The sequence below is a fragment of the Ovis aries genome, chromosome 1 (assembly GCF_016772045.2).
Source record: "Ovis aries strain OAR_USU_Benz2616 breed Rambouillet chromosome 1, ARS-UI_Ramb_v3.0, whole genome shotgun sequence".
In the NCBI taxonomy this organism is placed as follows: domain Eukaryota; kingdom Metazoa; phylum Chordata; class Mammalia; order Artiodactyla; family Bovidae; genus Ovis; species Ovis aries.
Window position 1 is genome coordinate 99,989,197 of NC_056054.1, and position 17,370 is coordinate 100,006,566.

Consider the following 17,370-nt stretch of genomic DNA (forward strand, 5'->3'; position numbering starts at 1 on the left):
AAAATGGAATACAACTCACCAATACAAAGGAATGAACATGCACCTAAATATGAATGAATCTTACGCTGAGTGAAAGCAGCCAGATACAAATGATACCCATTGTATGATACAAACTGTCTGTAATGATATAAAGCAAACTGGTGGTTCCCTGAGGGCAGGAACAGAGCCAAAGGAGGACACTGATGAAGTGGGCAGGAGGGCAGAATTATAAAAGGAGCATGAAGAAACCTTTTGTGGAGGTTGGGGGGAGGGGGGAATGAATATGTCCCTTATGTTGATTGTAGTGATGTTTTCATGGGTATATATGTATGTCTAAACTTAACAAATTGTATTTTAAACATGTACAGTTTATTGTATGCCAATTACCGCAGTAAACCGTTTCTTTCTGTTACTATTTTTAAAGAAGAGATAAAGGTAGAGAAATTAATTGAGAGGTGTCACTTGGGGTGGAAGATTATGGCTTTGGCTTGAAAGCAAGCTCTGGCCAAGCCAGAAAGAAAGAGCAGTACAGTATGGTCCTGGGAAACAGCAAATGGGTTTAGGGGAAGGCGACTAGAGCAGAAAACCTGTTATGTACAGCAGTAGGAGATAGAGCCGTGAAAGAAGGAAGAGGCAGATTATGGAGGGCCTTGGAGATCAAACTTTTTTAAAGTGTACATTGGGTTGTAGTTCTACCACTTACTTCCGAAATGATCCTGGACAAGTTATTTAACTTCTCTGAGATTCAATTTCCTTACTTATAAAGTAAGGACAGAACCTATCTTAAGTGGTGGCTGTGAAGATTAAATGAGGCAATGCATGTAAACCACTCAGCAGAGGACAAGGTAAACAGTTAAGTGCTCAGTAAGTAGAAGCAAGTATTATTATAACAAGTATTGTTATTAGCTCTAACTTGGGCTTCCCTCGTGGCTCAGCTGGTAAAGAATCTATCTGCAATTGGAAGACCTGGTTTGATCCCTGAGTTGGGAAGATCCCCTGGAGAAGGAAATGGCAACCCACTCCGGTATTCTGGCCTGGAGAATTCCACCAACTGTATAGTCCACGGGGTCGCAAAGAGTCAGACACGACTGAGCAACTTTCACTTCACTAAGCAAATGTAGAGAAATGTTTGAGAAGGAGAAAGAAGAGATCAAAGAGGTTCTTTAGGAGAATAAATCTCACTGTCAATAATCACCTCCCCTCCAGAGTTAAAATATCAACTCTAACACTTCTTTCCCCTTCCTCACTTTATAACTTCCTTCCTAGTAAACACCATGCCCAGGAGGAGCCCACAACCAGTAACCAAAGCTCTCTTATCTTAGTAAAAGTATTTCAGCTGGTGAGCCCTATGACTATGGGGCCAAACTAAACAGAGTTGAGCCATGGCCTCTGCAAAATGAGATTCCTCCACACAGACTTTCAGCCACCACGTCCACCACAGAGGTATACCCACGGTGCATCCTGAAATTAAAGTAGGTGATATTTCTCTTTATTTTAATTTTAAAGCATAAGTATTTCCCCCCAGATACAGGTTTTTGGTGTAGGGATCTCACTTTCTCAAGTCCCTTAAACACTGAACTAAGAGTTTATTCTTTGAGAGTTTCTGAGGAGAAGCCTTTCTATGCCTCAGTTTACTCACCTGTAAAGTGGGAGACAATAATGGTAACTATTTCATAAAGTTCTTGTGAGGATTAAATGAGTCAATACATGTGAAGGATCTAGAACAACAGCTGACAGACACATACTAAGTACTCTACAGGTATTTTCTAAACTTTGTTAATAACTTTATTTTTTCTATTTTATTTATAGTGCTTCTTGTTTGGTTTCATTTTATGCTCATGCACTTTCCAATTACTAAGCATTAATAGTGTCCTCCTAACGGACTATTTCAGCCCCACTACCCTTCTGGAGTAGAAGCAGATGTGGCTAATGGTTATAAATATTCACCTTCCAGGTCAGAGGCACTCAAACATCTCTATACATTTGCTTAGACCCAGTAGTGATTTTATCTACTTCATTTAGTTAGAAAACATATTACAGATAGAAGAATGCAGCCAAGCTTTTAAATTAACTGGTAAATTTATTAACAATAGCATATACATACATTTGAAAACACATATGTAAGAAACATTAAGATTTATTCAGTCTCTGATAATGTCTGGAGTCCATTTGGATTCATGAAACCCCTGCAATCAACTCCAGGACCCCTTATCCAAAAGCAGAGTTGAATAACTGATCAGACCATCAGTACCATTATCAGCAGAATCAAGGCTTGGACAGAAAAATACAATATTCCATAATTACAATGAAATAAAGCTGAAATGCAACCGTCCTTGCATTTGAGGGTACAGAGGTGGACAATGTTAGCTGCATGCCCAGTGGACCACTCACTCTCAACCTCATTTTTAAAGAAATATTAACATTCTCTACTTTTTTTTCTCTCTCTGGGATATTCCTTGGATCAGGGATCGAACCTGTGTCTTCTGCACTGGCAGGCGGATTCTTTACCAGAGCCACCAGGGAAGCCCCAACCTTGTCTATTTTATAGGGTCTCCTGAACAGCAAATGAAACTGTGAATGTAAATGAAAAGTTCATCTCAATGGGGAACAAATGATCAGGATGGAAGGAGGGTGTCATAAATGAAGAAAGGAAAAGGATCTTCCAGTGAGCAATGTTCTAAATTTAATGAAAATCCAAAAGATTAGACCAAACTGAAAAGCATAAAGGAAGGACTTAAAACTGCCACCTCCTCCTTAGCACACACGCACAAATACAGCCCTCCTCCCAGCTGTTGCCCTGAGGTGACCATAGCCAACTTGGGAAAGGAGCTCCAAAACATTTCCATTTTCATGTCTTCACATACATCTAACGGAAATGAACCGCACCCATCCATCCATCCATGAAGGCTATTTTTAAAAGAAGAGGGACAGAAAAATGAATTCAATACTAATTCAGTAAGTACTTAACCGTCCACTGTGTGCCAAGCACTGGTTGGCGGGGACGATATAGAGGAAAACCAAACCAATAAAGTTTCCGTTAAGGTCTTGAGGAAAATGGTAAACAAGAAAAAAAAAAAAAAACCAACTATTAATAGCAAAACAATTTCTGACAGCTGCTAGGAAGAAAATAAAATAGTGAGGGACCAGAGGCAGGAAGGAGAGACACAACTTCCCGAAGGTGTCTGAGAGGTGACGTTTGAGACCAGACTAAAATGACTAGTGCCTTCCGGTGACTTGACGCCGAAATATTCCGAGAAAAGAGAATTAAAAGCAAAAATGATCCACAAACCAAGAAATAACAGGAATTTCACAGCGCCAAAGTGAGCGGCGCAAACCAGAACCTATGAATTCCGGAGCGGCGGGAGAGTTTGAATATTCATGTCCAATCAGGGAAAGGCTGAGACCAGGCAGCGCGGGCTCAGTATGAAGTATCCCGAACCGCTGGTGTCCACAGGAAGCCACATCGCAAGGGCCTAATTCGTGATCCGGCACCCACGCAGCTGCCAAACTCGCAATTCTTCAGGGCTGTGATGCAGTGTTCGAAAGACCCGGGCTTGGTCGTGTCCTGGGGTCCTTTCTTAAATGTGGATAGCTGAAATCACTCACTTCGTTTTGGAACACCGGTGACACGTACCCAACAGAGCCACCAGGACACAAGTCTAGGAGCAGTCTCAGTATCCTAATTTAGAACTGACTCATACGAAAGCTAAGCAGCAGTGAGGGTTAAGACGCGCCCTAGATTCAAAAGCAAAGCCAGTCACGCGCCAGGAATCTCAAGTCATAAGGGCTTAAAAAGCTACGTGTGTCATCTTCTATTACTTTTAGCCAACTAGAGTAACTTACTTTGTGAGGAACTGAGGAGAAACAAGTGAACAAGGCTCTTTTCTGGTGATTAGGTGGGTGGCTCTGAAAAGAGCCTTTGGAAAATCAAGCGGCTTTGCGACTCGTGCGAGCGCCGCGTCCCAGCAGGGACTCACTTGGAGCTGGTGTACTTGGTGACCGCCTTGGTGCCCTCGGACACGGCATGCTTGGCCAGCTCGCCAGGCAGCAGCAGGCGCACGGCCGTCTGGATCTCCCGAGACGTGATGGTTGAGCGCTTGTTGTAATGCGCCAAGCGCGACGCTTCGCCCGCGATGCGCTCGAAGATGTCGTTGACAAATGAGTTCATGATGCCCATGGCCTTGGACGAAATACCGGTGTCTGGGTGCACCTGCTTCAGCACCTTGTACACGTAGATGGAATAGCTCTCCTTGCGGCTGCGCTTGCGCTTCTTGCCGTCTTTCTTTTGGGCTTTGGTGACGGCTTTCTTGGAGCCCTTCTTGGGCGCGGGAGCGGATTTTGCCGGCTCAGGCATTGTGAAGCAACGCCGTTTGGCAAAAAAAGAGGTATGAGAATGGGCGGGCCTGATCCATTTATAACCACCGTATGCAAATTAAGGCTCCAAAAGTCTTACATTCCCATTGGTCCGTGGAGAGACCTTACGTTATCAGTAATAGCTACAGAATAACACCGACTCTTAACCTTATTGGCTGTTTCAGGAGCCAATTTGGGACCAATGAAAAGCTCGTTCCTGACCCCACCCCTCAGAAAACTTATAAAGGCTTTCCAATTGCTGATCTTTCTTAAACATTTGCCGAGGGGCTTTGATCTTTAAGGGTACTACTGTTATCTTTAGTCATGTCTGGTCGCGGAAAGCAGGGAGGCAAGGCCCGGGCGAAGGCCAAGTCGCGTTCGTCCCGTGCAGGCTTGCAGTTCCCGGTAGGGCGAGTGCATCGCCTGCTGCGCAAAGGCAACTACGCTGAGCGGGTGGGGGCCGGCGCGCCCGTCTACATGGCGGCGGTTCTGGAGTATCTGACGGCCGAGATCCTGGAGCTTGCCGGCAACGCGGCGCGAGACAACAAAAAGACGCGCATCATTCCTCGTCACCTGCAGCTGGCCATCCGCAACGACGAAGAGCTGAACAAGCTGTTAGGCAAGGTTACCATCGCGCAAGGCGGCGTTTTGCCCAACATCCAGGCCGTTTTATTACCAAAGAAAACCGAAAGCCATAAAGCCAAAAGCAAATAAAGCCTTACAAAGTAAACCAAAGAACAAAGGCTCTTTTTAGAGCCACCCAAGTTTTCAAAAAAAGAGCTAATGCGCTATTTTGTGATCAGCCCTTTATTTTGACACTTTGGTGGTGGCTCTTAAAAGAGCCTTTGGGGTGAGTGGGGATGGTATCAAGCCTCTTAATTACTTATTCTTGCCAGGCTTGTGACTCTCCGTTTTTTTGGGCAATAAGACTGCCTGGATATTGGGTAAGACACCGCCCTGGGCAATAGTGACACCCCCGAGTAACTTGTTGAGCTCTTCATCATTTCTCACGGCCAGTTGCAAATGGCGAGGGATGATGCGCGTCTTCTTGTTGTCTCGGGCGGCGTTGCCCGCCAGCTCCAGGATTTCCGCGGTCAGGTACTCCAGCACTGCCGCCAAGTACACCGGTGCGCCGGCCCCCACCCTTTCGGCGTAGTTCCCTTTGCGCAGCAGGCGGTGCACTCGCCCTACAGGGAACTGAAGGCCAGCGCGGGATGAGCGCGACTTGGCCTTGGCCCGAGCTTTGCCTCCCTGCTTTCCGCGGCCTGACATTACTGCTAAAACTGCAGTTACAGCTTCTTTTTCAAGGAGAACGATATGGCAAGGGTAACCAATTTGATGTAATTTATAAGAGCTACCGGGAGGGGTGAAGGGAAGTGGTTTGATTGGCTAAAAGCGGAGTCCGATCGAACAGCCAATAGGAAAGCGAAGAGCAGACTCTTCGTTTGCATCTTGGGCTACGAGGAAATGACGGCTTCTATAAGTACCTACCAATCGTTGTGAGCCATATTAAAGCCCTTTATTTGCATGCCAGGGTTTTTAAAGTGAAGGCTTTCAAACAAAACGCTCTTCTGTTTTGCTTTATTTACTGAGCGGCAATTTTTTCCTAGGTTACGGGTGGTAGGTTTTTTCCGGTTTCCCAAAAAGGATTTTAAAGGGCTGCAGAGAGCCTTTAGCAGATGCAGTTACTCCCACTCAAGGGCCTTGGAACCTTAAATTACTAAGTTCCTCCTTTTCTGGCTCGTCAAAGCCAGACTACCTTAAAAAATACAAAACTACTGAGGCCTCTTCTTTTCTTTCAATTTAGTTGTTGCCTGCGGTGTGGCTTCGCCCCATCCCCACCCGTCTGTTCCTCAGACTCCGGTTTAATCGAGGGCATTTCCTTCTCAGAGGATCTTCCCGACCCAGAGATCGAATCCGGGGTCTCCAGCATTGCAGGCAGGTGGATTCCTTACGGTCTGAGCCACCAGGGAAGCCCAGAATAGTATGTCATCCTCCTCTTGACCTCTAGGAGGCGTCCCAAACCGCTTTCAACTTGAAGGCGTCTTTCCCTTGGCATTCAAAATGTCGCCCTCCGTCTTTCCTCATTCTGCTGCTTTTCCCCCTGTCCGTGTTTAAATCCCAGTGTTAAGCTCGGCTCTGCCTCCGTATTCGCCCTTTCCGCACACTTCATTCTTCACTCTTCCCGAAGTCGTACCCAATTCAGTGCTTTCATCTAGTATTTGCTGCAGAAGCTCAGGCCTGTATACCTGTTAACTGGATACTTCAACCTGTCTGTCCCTATAACTCGACCTATCCAAAAGCAAACTCATCCAGTCACCTGCCACCACCACCACCCCCCCCCAACTCCCCCCCCCCCCCCCCCCCCCCACCCCCCCCCCCCCCCCCCCCCCCCCCCCCCCCCCCCCCCCCCCCCCGCCAGCTCCCTTCTCTTTGTTCTTTCCCTGAATTGCTCCAACAGTCTGCCCGGTACCTGAGCTAACATCTACAGTTTCCTGCACCTTACAGCATATATTCATGAATATTCCTGAGTATTCATTGGAGGGACTGATGTTGAAGCTGAAAGTCTAATACTTCGGCCGCCTGATGCAAAGAACTGACTCATTGGAAAAGACCCTGATGCTGGGAAAGGTTGAAGGCGGGAGGAGAAAGGGACTGCAGAGGATGAGATGGTTGGATGGTATCACCGACTCAATGGACATGAGTTTGAGTAAACTCCAGGAGCTGGCGATGGACAGGGAGGCCTGGCATGCTACAGTCCATGGGGTCGCGAAGAGTCGGACACGACTGAGCGACTTCACTTTCACTTTTCACTTTCATGCATTGGAGAAGGAAATGGCAACCCACTCTAGTATTCTGGCCTGGAGAATCCCAGGGACGAGGGAGCCTGGTGGGCTGCCGTCTATGGGGTCGATTTAGCAGGTCGATTTAATACCTAATACAATGTAAATGTCATGTAAATAGTTGTAAATAAAATGTAAAACTCTGTACATAGTTGCCAAAGCAGGGAAAATTCTAGTTTTGCTTTTTGAAACTTTCTGGATTTTTTTTTTTTTTTTCAAATATCTTCCACCCACAGTTGGTTGAATCGTGAGATTCAGAACCGGTGGATACCGAAGGCCAACTGAAACTGTTTCACAAATAAGGAAACCAAGGCTCAGAGGAATTTAAGCACTTGCTGAAGGTCACACAGCCACTTACAAACACATGATTAGAACCAAGGTCAGTCTCGCTCAAAGTCTGTGCTCTTCATCCCTCCAAGCCCATTGCTTCACTAAGGAGATTACGGGCTTTATGAAGTCATTATGCCCAGCCTTGCTTCTTCCCTCTGTAACAGGGAAGAAGCTGGAGAAATAGTTTAGAAAAGAAGATGCTAATTCTCTAAGAGTATAGTTTTATTTGTTTATGAAAAAAAATGTTTATTAGCAGATGGGGAAACAGTGGAAACAGTGTCAGACTTTAATTTTTTGGGCTCCAAAATCACTGCAGATGGTGACTGCAGCCATGAAATTAAAAGATGCTTACTCCTTGGAAGGAAAGTTATGACCAACCTAGATAGCATATTGAAAAGCAGAGACATTACTTTGCCAACAAAGGTCCGTCTAGTCAAGGCTATGGTTTTCCTGTGGTCATGTATGGATGTGAGAGTTGGACTGTGAAGAAAGCTGAGCGCCAAAGAATTGATGCTTTTGAACTGTGGTGTTGGAGAAGACTCTTGAGAGTCCCTTGGACTGCAAGGAGATCCAACCAGTCCATTCTAAAGGAGATCGGTCCTGGGTGTTCTTTGGAAGGAATGATGCTAAAGCTGAAAGTCCAGTACTTTGGCCACCTCATGCAAAGAGTTGACTCATTGGAAAAGACTCTGATGCTGGGAGGGATTGGGGGCAGGAGGAGAAGGGGACGACAGAGGATGACATGGCTGGATGGCATCACCGACTAGATGGACATGAGTTTGGTGGCTCAGACAGTAAAGCGTCTGCCAGTTCAATTCCTGGGTCGGGAAGATCCCCTGGAGAAGGAAATGGCAATCCACTCCAGCACTCTTGTCTGGAAAATCCCATGGACGGAGGAGCCTGATAGGCTACAGTCCATGGGGTCGCAAACAGTCGGACACGACTGAGCGACTTCACTCACTCACTCACTTGAGTGAACTCAGGGAGTTGGTGATGGACAGGGAGGCCTGACGTGCTGCAATTCATGGGGTTGCAAAGAGTCGGATACGACTGAGCGACTGAACTGAACTAAAGAGCCAGGTGGAAGGAATAAAGGACTCCTGATTTAAAGGTGACGAAGACATGGTTTCACCCTTGAAGTGGTCACAGAAAGGAAGTGAAACCAAGGTCAAAGCACAGTACAGAGTGCTTCAAGTCTATCAGCAGGACATGAACAAAGAGCTGTGGGTACACTGAGGCTATATATGTGGGAGTAGGGAAGCTTCATGAAAGAGGAGGTGATACCTCACGGAACCATGAGGAGGAGTTTGTGGGTCAAGAGGAGACAAAAGCATTCTAGCCAAAGGCAACTTCATGTGCAACGCAAGGAGCTGTGGGACGGCCTGGTTCATGTCATGAATGATGTGCAGCTCAGTATGGAGCGGGCTGAGGGTGGCGTTGGGGAAAAGTGGAAAGGAGTATGGTTGGAATGATATATTGGAGCTCAAATGCACTAAATGTTTGATTAACTAGATTGCCTGGTTAGGAATTCAGTTGCTTTCGGTTAAAAATCCCAGCGGTGTTCAAGGGGATAAGATCCAGTCTATTTGTGAAGGTGTTTGGCTTTTACAAATGGCCTACTCTGTTACATATTTTAATGGCTCTAGTAAGAATGCTAGGAAAGGAACTCCAGGGAGCAATAGATAGTAATTGAGGCTGATGTAATTTGTAGGGTATTGGCCTATCTGGACTTATCTAATAAGGATTTATAGCTAGATGAAATCTAAAGTATTAAATCTAATTCCACCCCTCTTACATGCTCTGTAGCTCTCACTCTAACTCTCCAACTCTCCCTCCCTCTATAACAAGGAGGAAGCAAAGCTTGCTTCATGAAGCCCATAGTTTAGTTAGTGAAGTAGTGTGCTTGGAGGGGTGAAGAGCACAGACTTTGAGTGAGGCAGACCTTGGTTCTAATCATGTGTTTGTAAGTGGCTGTGTGACCTTCAGCAGCAAGTGCTTAAATTCCTCTGAGCCTTGGTTTACTTATTTGTGAAACAATTATAGTTGGCCTTCGGTCAACAAACCACTCTCCAGATGCTAGCTATCAACAGTAGACTGTGGTAGCCAGAGTAATAGAAGATAAAATAGAAGTTCATCAATTGAAGAAAAATAATATACCCTACCATAACAGAGTTGTTAGAATAAATGAGAATTAAATATAAGGAGCCTAGTACACAGCTGGAACCTGAGAGTCCAAAATGCTGGCTTAGGAGGCAGAATAACTTAATGGTTAAGAGTTCAAATTCTGCAGCCTGACTCCTGAGTTTGCTTACTAGATCTATGACCATAGACAAATTAATTAATTTATTATCTAACCTGGAAGGGTGTCTGCTTCCTCAAAATGATAAACCTAGAGTAATAACAGTAGCTACTTCATGGACTTGTTGCAAGAATTAAGAGTTCATTTAGAATAGTACCTGTCACCAACAAAGCATCCTCCCACAATTCCCCACCGCTGTCACTGGATTAGCAAATTACAAGGCACTCACCAAAAACAAGTGCTAAAGATTCCATCTCTTTAACATCATTCTAATTGTTTTACTTCTCTCTCTAGCTCATTTCTTGTCTTCACTCAGATTATCTTTCACCAGACTACTGCTAAAGGCTCTTCTATTCTTCGCTTGCATTCTTTTCATTCCCCTAATATATTCACACACTAGCCAAAGTGATCTTCTAAAGAAAATCTTATTTTCTCACTTTATACCTTTTCCCAGGTGATTTCACTCCCCTCCTTCCCACTTTCCCACCTTCCCCCCACCACGCATGATCTCATTTCATCTTCAACAACTCTTGCATCTCAGATGCCAAAATTAATAAACAAAATCTTAATAAGAAACAGAATATTACATAGATTCAAACATCTCCTACAATTACAAATGGAAAATAAAAATTTTACATTTTTTTTCTGAGAGATACTTAAACAACTGATCAGAATTATCATTAACAATAGGACAAAGCGAATTATATGCCTCCTATATAGTTCAGTGAGAAGGATTCAATAACACTTCTGCAGTCTCCCTGCCAAAAGTGTATATCCTAAATCTGAATCAGAAAGAAACATTAGAGAAACCTAAGTTGAGGGATATTCAACAAAATAAATGGTCAGTGTGTGGGTGCTAAGTCACTTCAGTTGTGTCAGACTCTTTGCGATCCTATGGACTGTGGCCACCAGGCTCCTCTGTCCATGGAATTCTCCAGGCAAGAATACTGGAGTGGGTTGCCATGCCCTCCTCCAGGGGATTTTTCCCAGCCCAGGAATCAAACCCTGCGTTTCCTGCATTGGCAGGTGGGTTCTTTACCACTAGCACCACCTGAAAAGCGCAGATGGTCTGCACTCCTCAAAAATGCCAAAGTCATGAAAGACAAAGACTAAGGAATTAGTCCCAATTAAATGGAGGCCATAGAGACATAACAACTGAATACAGCACGTGATCCTAGACTGGATCCTGGCCCAGTTTTTTGTGTTTTTTTTTTTTTAATTCTATATAAAGAACATATGGGACAATGACAAATTTTCAGTAAAATCTGTAGTACTGTATCAATGTTAATTTCCCAAATTTGACAATTATACTGTAGCTATGTGAGAAAAAAAATGTTTACTAAGAATGTATTAGCAAATAAATATTAGAGCTCTTCAGAGAAACAGAACAAAAAAGATATATATGCAGAGAGTAATAGCAAACAAGCAAAAGAGAGAGAGAGATTTATTATAAGCAGTTGGCTCACATGATAATGGAGGCTGACAAGTCCCTAGATCTGCAGGGTGAGTCAGCAAGCTGGAAACCCAGGAGAGCTGATTGTGTAGTTACAGTTCAAGCCTGAAGGTCTGAGAACCAAGAGAAGCAGTTCTACAGTGCCAGTCAAAAGCTAACAGGCTGGAGACCCAGGAAGTGCCAGTGTTTCAGGTCAAGTCTGAAGACAGGTAAAAAGCCAATGTTCCAGTTCAAAGGCCATCAGGTAGGAAAGAACTCTTTTTCAGAGAGGGTTAGCCTTTTTGTTCTGTTCAGGCCTTTCACTGATTGGATGAGACCCAGCCACAACAGGGAGGGCAATTGGCTTTACTCAGTCTACCAATTTAAATCTCATCCAAAACCATCCAGAATAACATTTGCCCAAATATCTGGGCCCCCTGTGGCCCAGTCAAGTTGACACTTAAAATTAACCATTGCAAGTAGTTAGAGGTAAATGGGCTCTATCTCTGAAGCTTACTCTCCGATGGTTCAGAAAAAATTAGATATGTGTAGATACATAAGAAATAAAGCAATCATGATAAAATGTTAATATTTGGATAATGTGGGTATCAGGGTGAGCAGTATACAGAATTATTTGTACTATTTGTAGTTATTTGTAATTTCTGTAGCTCTGAAAGCACTTAAGAAAAAGTTAAAAATAAAATGCATACACACACAGAACCATATATCCAATATGACATCTCTTCTTAGATATCCTAAAGACACTACGAACTCAAGTCCAAAAAGAATTGGACACCTAGTCTCCCCCTTCCCCACCCTTCCAACCCTTCTTCCAAAATTCTGTATCTTAGGGAACAAATGCCATCCACCTTGATGCACAAAGCTGATGATTATCCTTCATACTTTCTCTCCCATATTTAGCCCATCACCACACTATGGGTTTTACCCTCCTAATGTATACCTTGTACCCCAATTTCTTTCCATCTCCACCTCCACTACCACCATGATCCAAGACATCAACATTCTCACCTAGACTGCTCCACTAACCTCCAAACTGGTCTTCCTGCTTGTGCCATTACCTCCTTTACAGTTCTCACACTGAAGCCAAGGAACTTTGCAAAATACAGATTTAAAGATGAGGTGAAGTCGCTCAGTCATGTCCGACTCTTTGCGACCCCATGGACTGTAGCCCACCAGGCTCCTCTGTCCATGGGATTCTCCAGGCAAGAATACTGGAGTGGGTTGCCACTCCAGTATTTAAAGATTTAAAGATGGCTAAATGCAATGCATGATCCTTGATTGACTTTCAAAAAATAAAGGCACTAATGAGACAACTGGGGAAATTTGAATATCAACTGTATCAACTATTAGATAATAGTATTGAACAAATGTTAAATGTCTTAGGTGTGGTAATGGTATTGTGGTTATATAGGAAAATGTTCTTGTCTTAGAAGATATATGCTGAAGTATACAGCAATGAAGTATAAAGATTTTTCAACTGTCAAATGATTCAACAAAAATGGTAAGTTTTTATTTTTATTATGTATACACATATTCAAAGAGATTAAAAAGCAAATATGGAAAAATGTTAGTTAATACAGATGAAGGATAAATGGGGTGTTCAATTGCAATTGCAACCTTGCAATTGACATTATGTTAAAAAAATCTTTTTAGTGTTATAAGGGTATTGTTCTATTAGAGAATATCCCTCTTATTAGGAGGAGATATGTATTAGAGTACCTAGGGATGAAATGTCATGCTATCTGCAATTTATTTTCTGAAAAAGTATACAAATACATTTTTAAAGTATACAGGTATACATAAAGTACGTGTTCAGTCACTCAGCCATGTCCAACTCTTTGTTACCCTATGGACTGTAGACCACCAAGCTCCTCTGTCCACGGGATTATCCTGGTAAGAATACTGGAGTGGGTTGCCACTTCCTACTTCAGGGTAGCTTCCCCAGCCAGGGATCCAACCCCGAGTCTCTTGCATTTCCTTCATTAGCAGGTGGATTCTTTACCACTGGGCCACCGGGAAAGCCCCTATATATATATATATAAAACAAATGTAAAAAACAGTGAAAGGTAGAGGATGTTGTTTTGTATTATTCAATTTTTATGCACATTTTAAAATTTTCAATACTGAAGTAGGGGAGAATACATATATGGAGAAATCTATAAAATATTAGGAAACACAATAAAATACTGATTGAATTGATGAGTTATATATCTTTGGTAAAATCTCGGCCTGTTATATCCCTGCTGAAAACCTTCCCTAGCTTCCTACCTCTCCTAGGATAAAAACAAAACTGCCTAACAAGACCCACAAAGCCCAGCATGATGCCTCTTCTCCCCACAGCCTAGGGCACTGGCTCACTCACTTCCCATCCCCATCATCTCTGCCCTGGGATCTCCAATCATAACTAACTACACTCAAGGAACCACTCCCCCAAAGTGTCTCCTCCTGGCCTTTGCACGTGCAGCTACCACACTTATGAGGGACCGAGAAAGGGGTTTTAGTGTCCCTTCTAAGCTGCTCCCCTGTTTTCTCTGTTCTCCTCAAGCTCGATGACATGCCTCCTTAGTATCCTGCTTAGTGCCATCACAGATCTTAGCATGCAGTATTGCAATGGTCTGATCACTTGTCCATCTTCTCCAGTGTTCTGTAAGCTGGCTGAGGACAGGGCCTGTCTTACCTCCCCAGTCTCCAGGACTGGTCTAGCACACAATAATTATGTATTCGATAAAGGAAAGGGACTTCCATTTTCTTGTATATAAAAGTGTTGGGCTAGATCTACAAGATCTATTGGCAATAAAATGGATCAATCGCCAGTGTTCAGGAATTCTCGTTTTCTTCGCAACTCCTCAGGTTCAGAACTTCCTACGACCCCCAAGAGGGGCTTTCCCGGCTACTCAGCGTTAAAAGAATCTGCCTGCGCTGCGACGTGTAAGACTCAGCATACCTGGATCTTCCCTATAGCTCAGATGGTAAATAATCTGCCTGCAATGTAGGAGACCTGGATTCGATTCTTGGGTCAGGAAGATCCTCTGGGGAAGGGAATGGCAATCCACTACAGTATTCTTGCTTGGAGAATCCCATGGATAGAGGAGCCTGGCGAGCTACAGTTCATGGGGTCGCCAAGAGTCGGACACGACTGAGCAACAAACACTGCTACTGCTGCAGGAGACCTGGGTTCTATCCCTGGGAGGCGAAGATCTCCTGGAGAAGGGCAGAGCGACCCGCTCCAATAATTTAGCCTGGAGAATCCCATGGACAGAGGAACTTGGCGGGCTGCAGTCCTTAGGGACGAAGAGAGTCGAAAAGACACCACTCAAGTGACTGAGCATGCACGCACGGACGCACGCACGACCTCAAGAGACAGAGACTACAGTTCCCGTGAGCCCTCACCTGCCTGGTCTATCGCGTAGCGAGGACTCCATTTCCCAGAGTGCCTCTGGACGCGAGATCTGCATTCACCCGGCTAGTCAGGAGTTCCGTCCCAGAGGGGGAACTGCGGTAGCCAAGCCTGAGTGCGAGGTAGAAAGGGTCCAGTTTGGGGTTCAGGGAGGGGGCACAGGGACCGTGGCTCAACCAAAAGCCCGGAGTTGCACATACCCTACTGTTGGAACCTCCAGCTCATTCTTTGCGAATCCCCTTAGAAGCGCGGGCTCTCTCAGCTGCTCTCGGCGGAGGCCACAATCCCCCGACGTCACACAGAGGAAAGGGGCGGTGCCTCGCATCACGCTGTCTGGTGTCTAGACGCGCTCCCAGGGTGGACGTTGGCCTGAGGCGGGGGCTGGGGTGGTTGAGACGCTGGTACCAAGAGCGAGGCCCTGACCTTCACTGCTCCCGTCTTTGTCTCTGCCGTAGCCGATGCTGAGTGGGCAGCTGGTCTTACGCCTGTTCTCCATGGCCAGCCGCATCTGTATGTCCCGGGGCAGCGCGGGATCAGGGGTCATCGGCCCGGTCGAGGCTGCCATTCGCACGAAGTTGGAGCAGGCCCTGAACCCCGAAGTGCTGGAGCTGCGTAATGAGAGCGGCGGCCACGCGGTCCCACCGGGCAGTGAGACCCATTTCCGCGTGGCGGTGGTGAGCTCTCGCTTTGAGGGACTGAGCCCCCTACAAAGGCATAGGCTGGTCCATGCGGCGCTGTCAGAAGAGCTGGCTGGGCCAGTCCACGCCCTGGCCATACAGGCGCGGACCCCCGCCCAATGGAAGGAGAACCCTCAACTGGACACAAGCCCCCCCTGCCTAGGTGGGAGCAAGAAAAGTCGAAACTAACCCTGGACCTGGAGAGAGGGAGGACCGGGATTCAAGCGGGTTTCGTGAGAATAAACTACTGGGGCTTTCTTGCATTTAATACAGTCGTATTTGTTAGAAACGAGTAATGTAATATGCCCATTTAACCAGCATATGTGTATTCTCACAGAGTGTAATTCATTTCACATTAAGGTTAACCTAAGGAGAGGGGACAATCCCTACTCTTCAGGAAAAGCTGCCCAGTTGTTTCATTTTAAATTGTGACTAAGGAATCGCCAGACTTGATATGTTACTAGTAATCCTGTACATTAAAAGATAAATTATCATATGAGGTGAATTGCAGTGGTGTTAATGGCCTGCTGTCAGTGCTACAAATGTTCTTCGGAAAAGAAAGATACTTGAAGCCTAGGCATAGTCAGAAAGTGCTTCGTTAAGCCAGAAAAGAGAGGAAAGTTGCTGCCAACAGGGGAAAGAGCTCAAGCAAGGGCAAAGAAGCTGGACTGGGCAGAGTTATTGGACAAAACAGCAATTACGGTTGCATTTGAACTTCAAACTTGGGGGATGTTTGGCTTGCTAACAACCTGTCCATTTCCAAAAGGATTTGCATTTCTCATGAGGAAAAAAAATCTTTAAAAAAACAAACGCTAAAGCAGTGAAAAGATTAGAACCTAGGAAATGAATATAGAAGATGGAGAAAACTTTACATAGCCCTTTTTCTTATGAGCCTTCCAAACGTTGTCATAATTCTGAGGGGAAAAAGTAATGTCTAGATAAGCAATTTTCTGATGATCTCTGTGTGGAGATTGAACTTAGTAAAGAAAAGGCTTGGTTAACATTTATCCACCATTTCTAGCTAAAGAATTTAGACTGCATCTGGTTGGGCAGTAGGGAGTCATCATTGAAGAGTTTTGAGAAAAGGATGGCAAAGAACATTTTGGGACAGTGATGTTAGTGGGTTATCATAGGGAATTGGAGGCATGGAGAGTAACCAATGGTGAAGGCAGAACTTTGGCCGAGAGGTAAACTGTTGAAATGGAAAGGAAGGAGTTGATTTGAGAGCTATCATTTTTAAGTCAAGAAGATTTGATTAGAACTGAAATGGACTACAGTGAGAAGGGAGTCAATGGTAACCCTCAGGCAGGGTTTTTAGATTTCTTCACAGATAAGAATTCCCAAGGGAGCTTGTTTAAAATATGGATTCTAGGTCACCTCTTTTCCAAAAAGAGGATTCTGAATCCACAAATCAAGAATGGAATCTGGAATCTATATTTTAAAAAAACACACACAAAAGGATTTCGAGTGAAGTTGGTTCTGTTCTCAAGAAATGTCACTCCCAAGTTTTTATTTGTTTTCATTTGTGGAGTTTTTAGATTTTTTTAAATTTCTTTTTGTAAATATTATTTTATTATGGCAAAAACTTAATATGAGATCTACCTTCTTAACAAATGTTTAAGTGTATGATACATTATCACTGACTACAAGTACAATGTCATACAGCAGATCTCTAGAGTTTAATCATCTTGCTTAGCTGAAACTTAAGGCCTGCTGATTGATAATTCCCTACTTCCCTCTCCCCGCCACCCTACCCTGCCCCTAGCAGCCAACATCCCACTGACTCTATTCAGCTATTATAGATAATTCTGTAAGTAGAATCGAGCATATTTATCTTTCTGTGGCTGGCTTATTTCACTTAGCATAACATCCTCATGATTTATCACAGCGGAATTTCCTTTTTTTTAAGGCTGGCGAGTATTCCATTGTATGTATATACTAATTTTTCCTTATCCAGGCATTTGTCAATGAACATTCAGGTTGTTTCCACATCTTAGCTATTGTGATAATGCTGCAATGAACATGAGAATGCTAACACT

The 17,370-nt window shown here is 44.4% G+C and overlaps 4 protein-coding genes across 4 annotated transcripts; 2 read left to right on the forward strand and 2 right to left on the reverse strand.

The window, feature by feature from the left end:
• Window positions 1–2,039: 2,039 nt before the first annotated feature.
• Window positions 2,040–5,651, reverse strand: LOC101122398 (histone H2B type 2-E). The gene has a single exon (XM_004002431.5). It carries the CDS (start codon window positions 4,331–4,333, stop codon window positions 3,953–3,955), a length of 381 nt encoding a protein of 126 aa, XP_004002480.1. The 5' UTR covers window positions 4,334–5,651; the 3' UTR covers window positions 2,040–3,952.
• Window positions 4,604–5,096, forward strand: LOC101122645 (histone H2A type 2-C). The gene has a single exon (XM_004002432.5). The coding sequence runs from the start codon at window positions 4,657–4,659 to the stop codon at window positions 5,044–5,046; it is 390 nt and encodes a 129-aa protein (XP_004002481.1). The 5' UTR covers window positions 4,604–4,656; the 3' UTR covers window positions 5,047–5,096.
• Window positions 4,604–5,651, reverse strand: LOC101122904 (histone H2A type 2-B). Its single transcript, XM_042253689.2, has one exon. The coding sequence runs from the start codon at window positions 5,602–5,604 to the stop codon at window positions 5,212–5,214; it is 393 nt and encodes a 130-aa protein (XP_042109623.1). The 5' UTR covers window positions 5,605–5,651; the 3' UTR covers window positions 4,604–5,211.
• A 9,033-nt stretch (window positions 5,652–14,684) lies between these two features.
• On the forward strand, window positions 14,685–15,827 carry BOLA1 (bolA family member 1). The gene is made up of 2 exons (XM_004002434.5): window positions 14,685–14,776; window positions 15,110–15,827. Exon 2 carries the CDS (start codon window positions 15,113–15,115, stop codon window positions 15,518–15,520), a length of 408 nt encoding a protein of 135 aa, XP_004002483.4. The 5' UTR covers window positions 14,685–14,776; window positions 15,110–15,112; the 3' UTR covers window positions 15,521–15,827.
• Window positions 15,828–17,370: the final 1,543 nt, after the last annotated feature.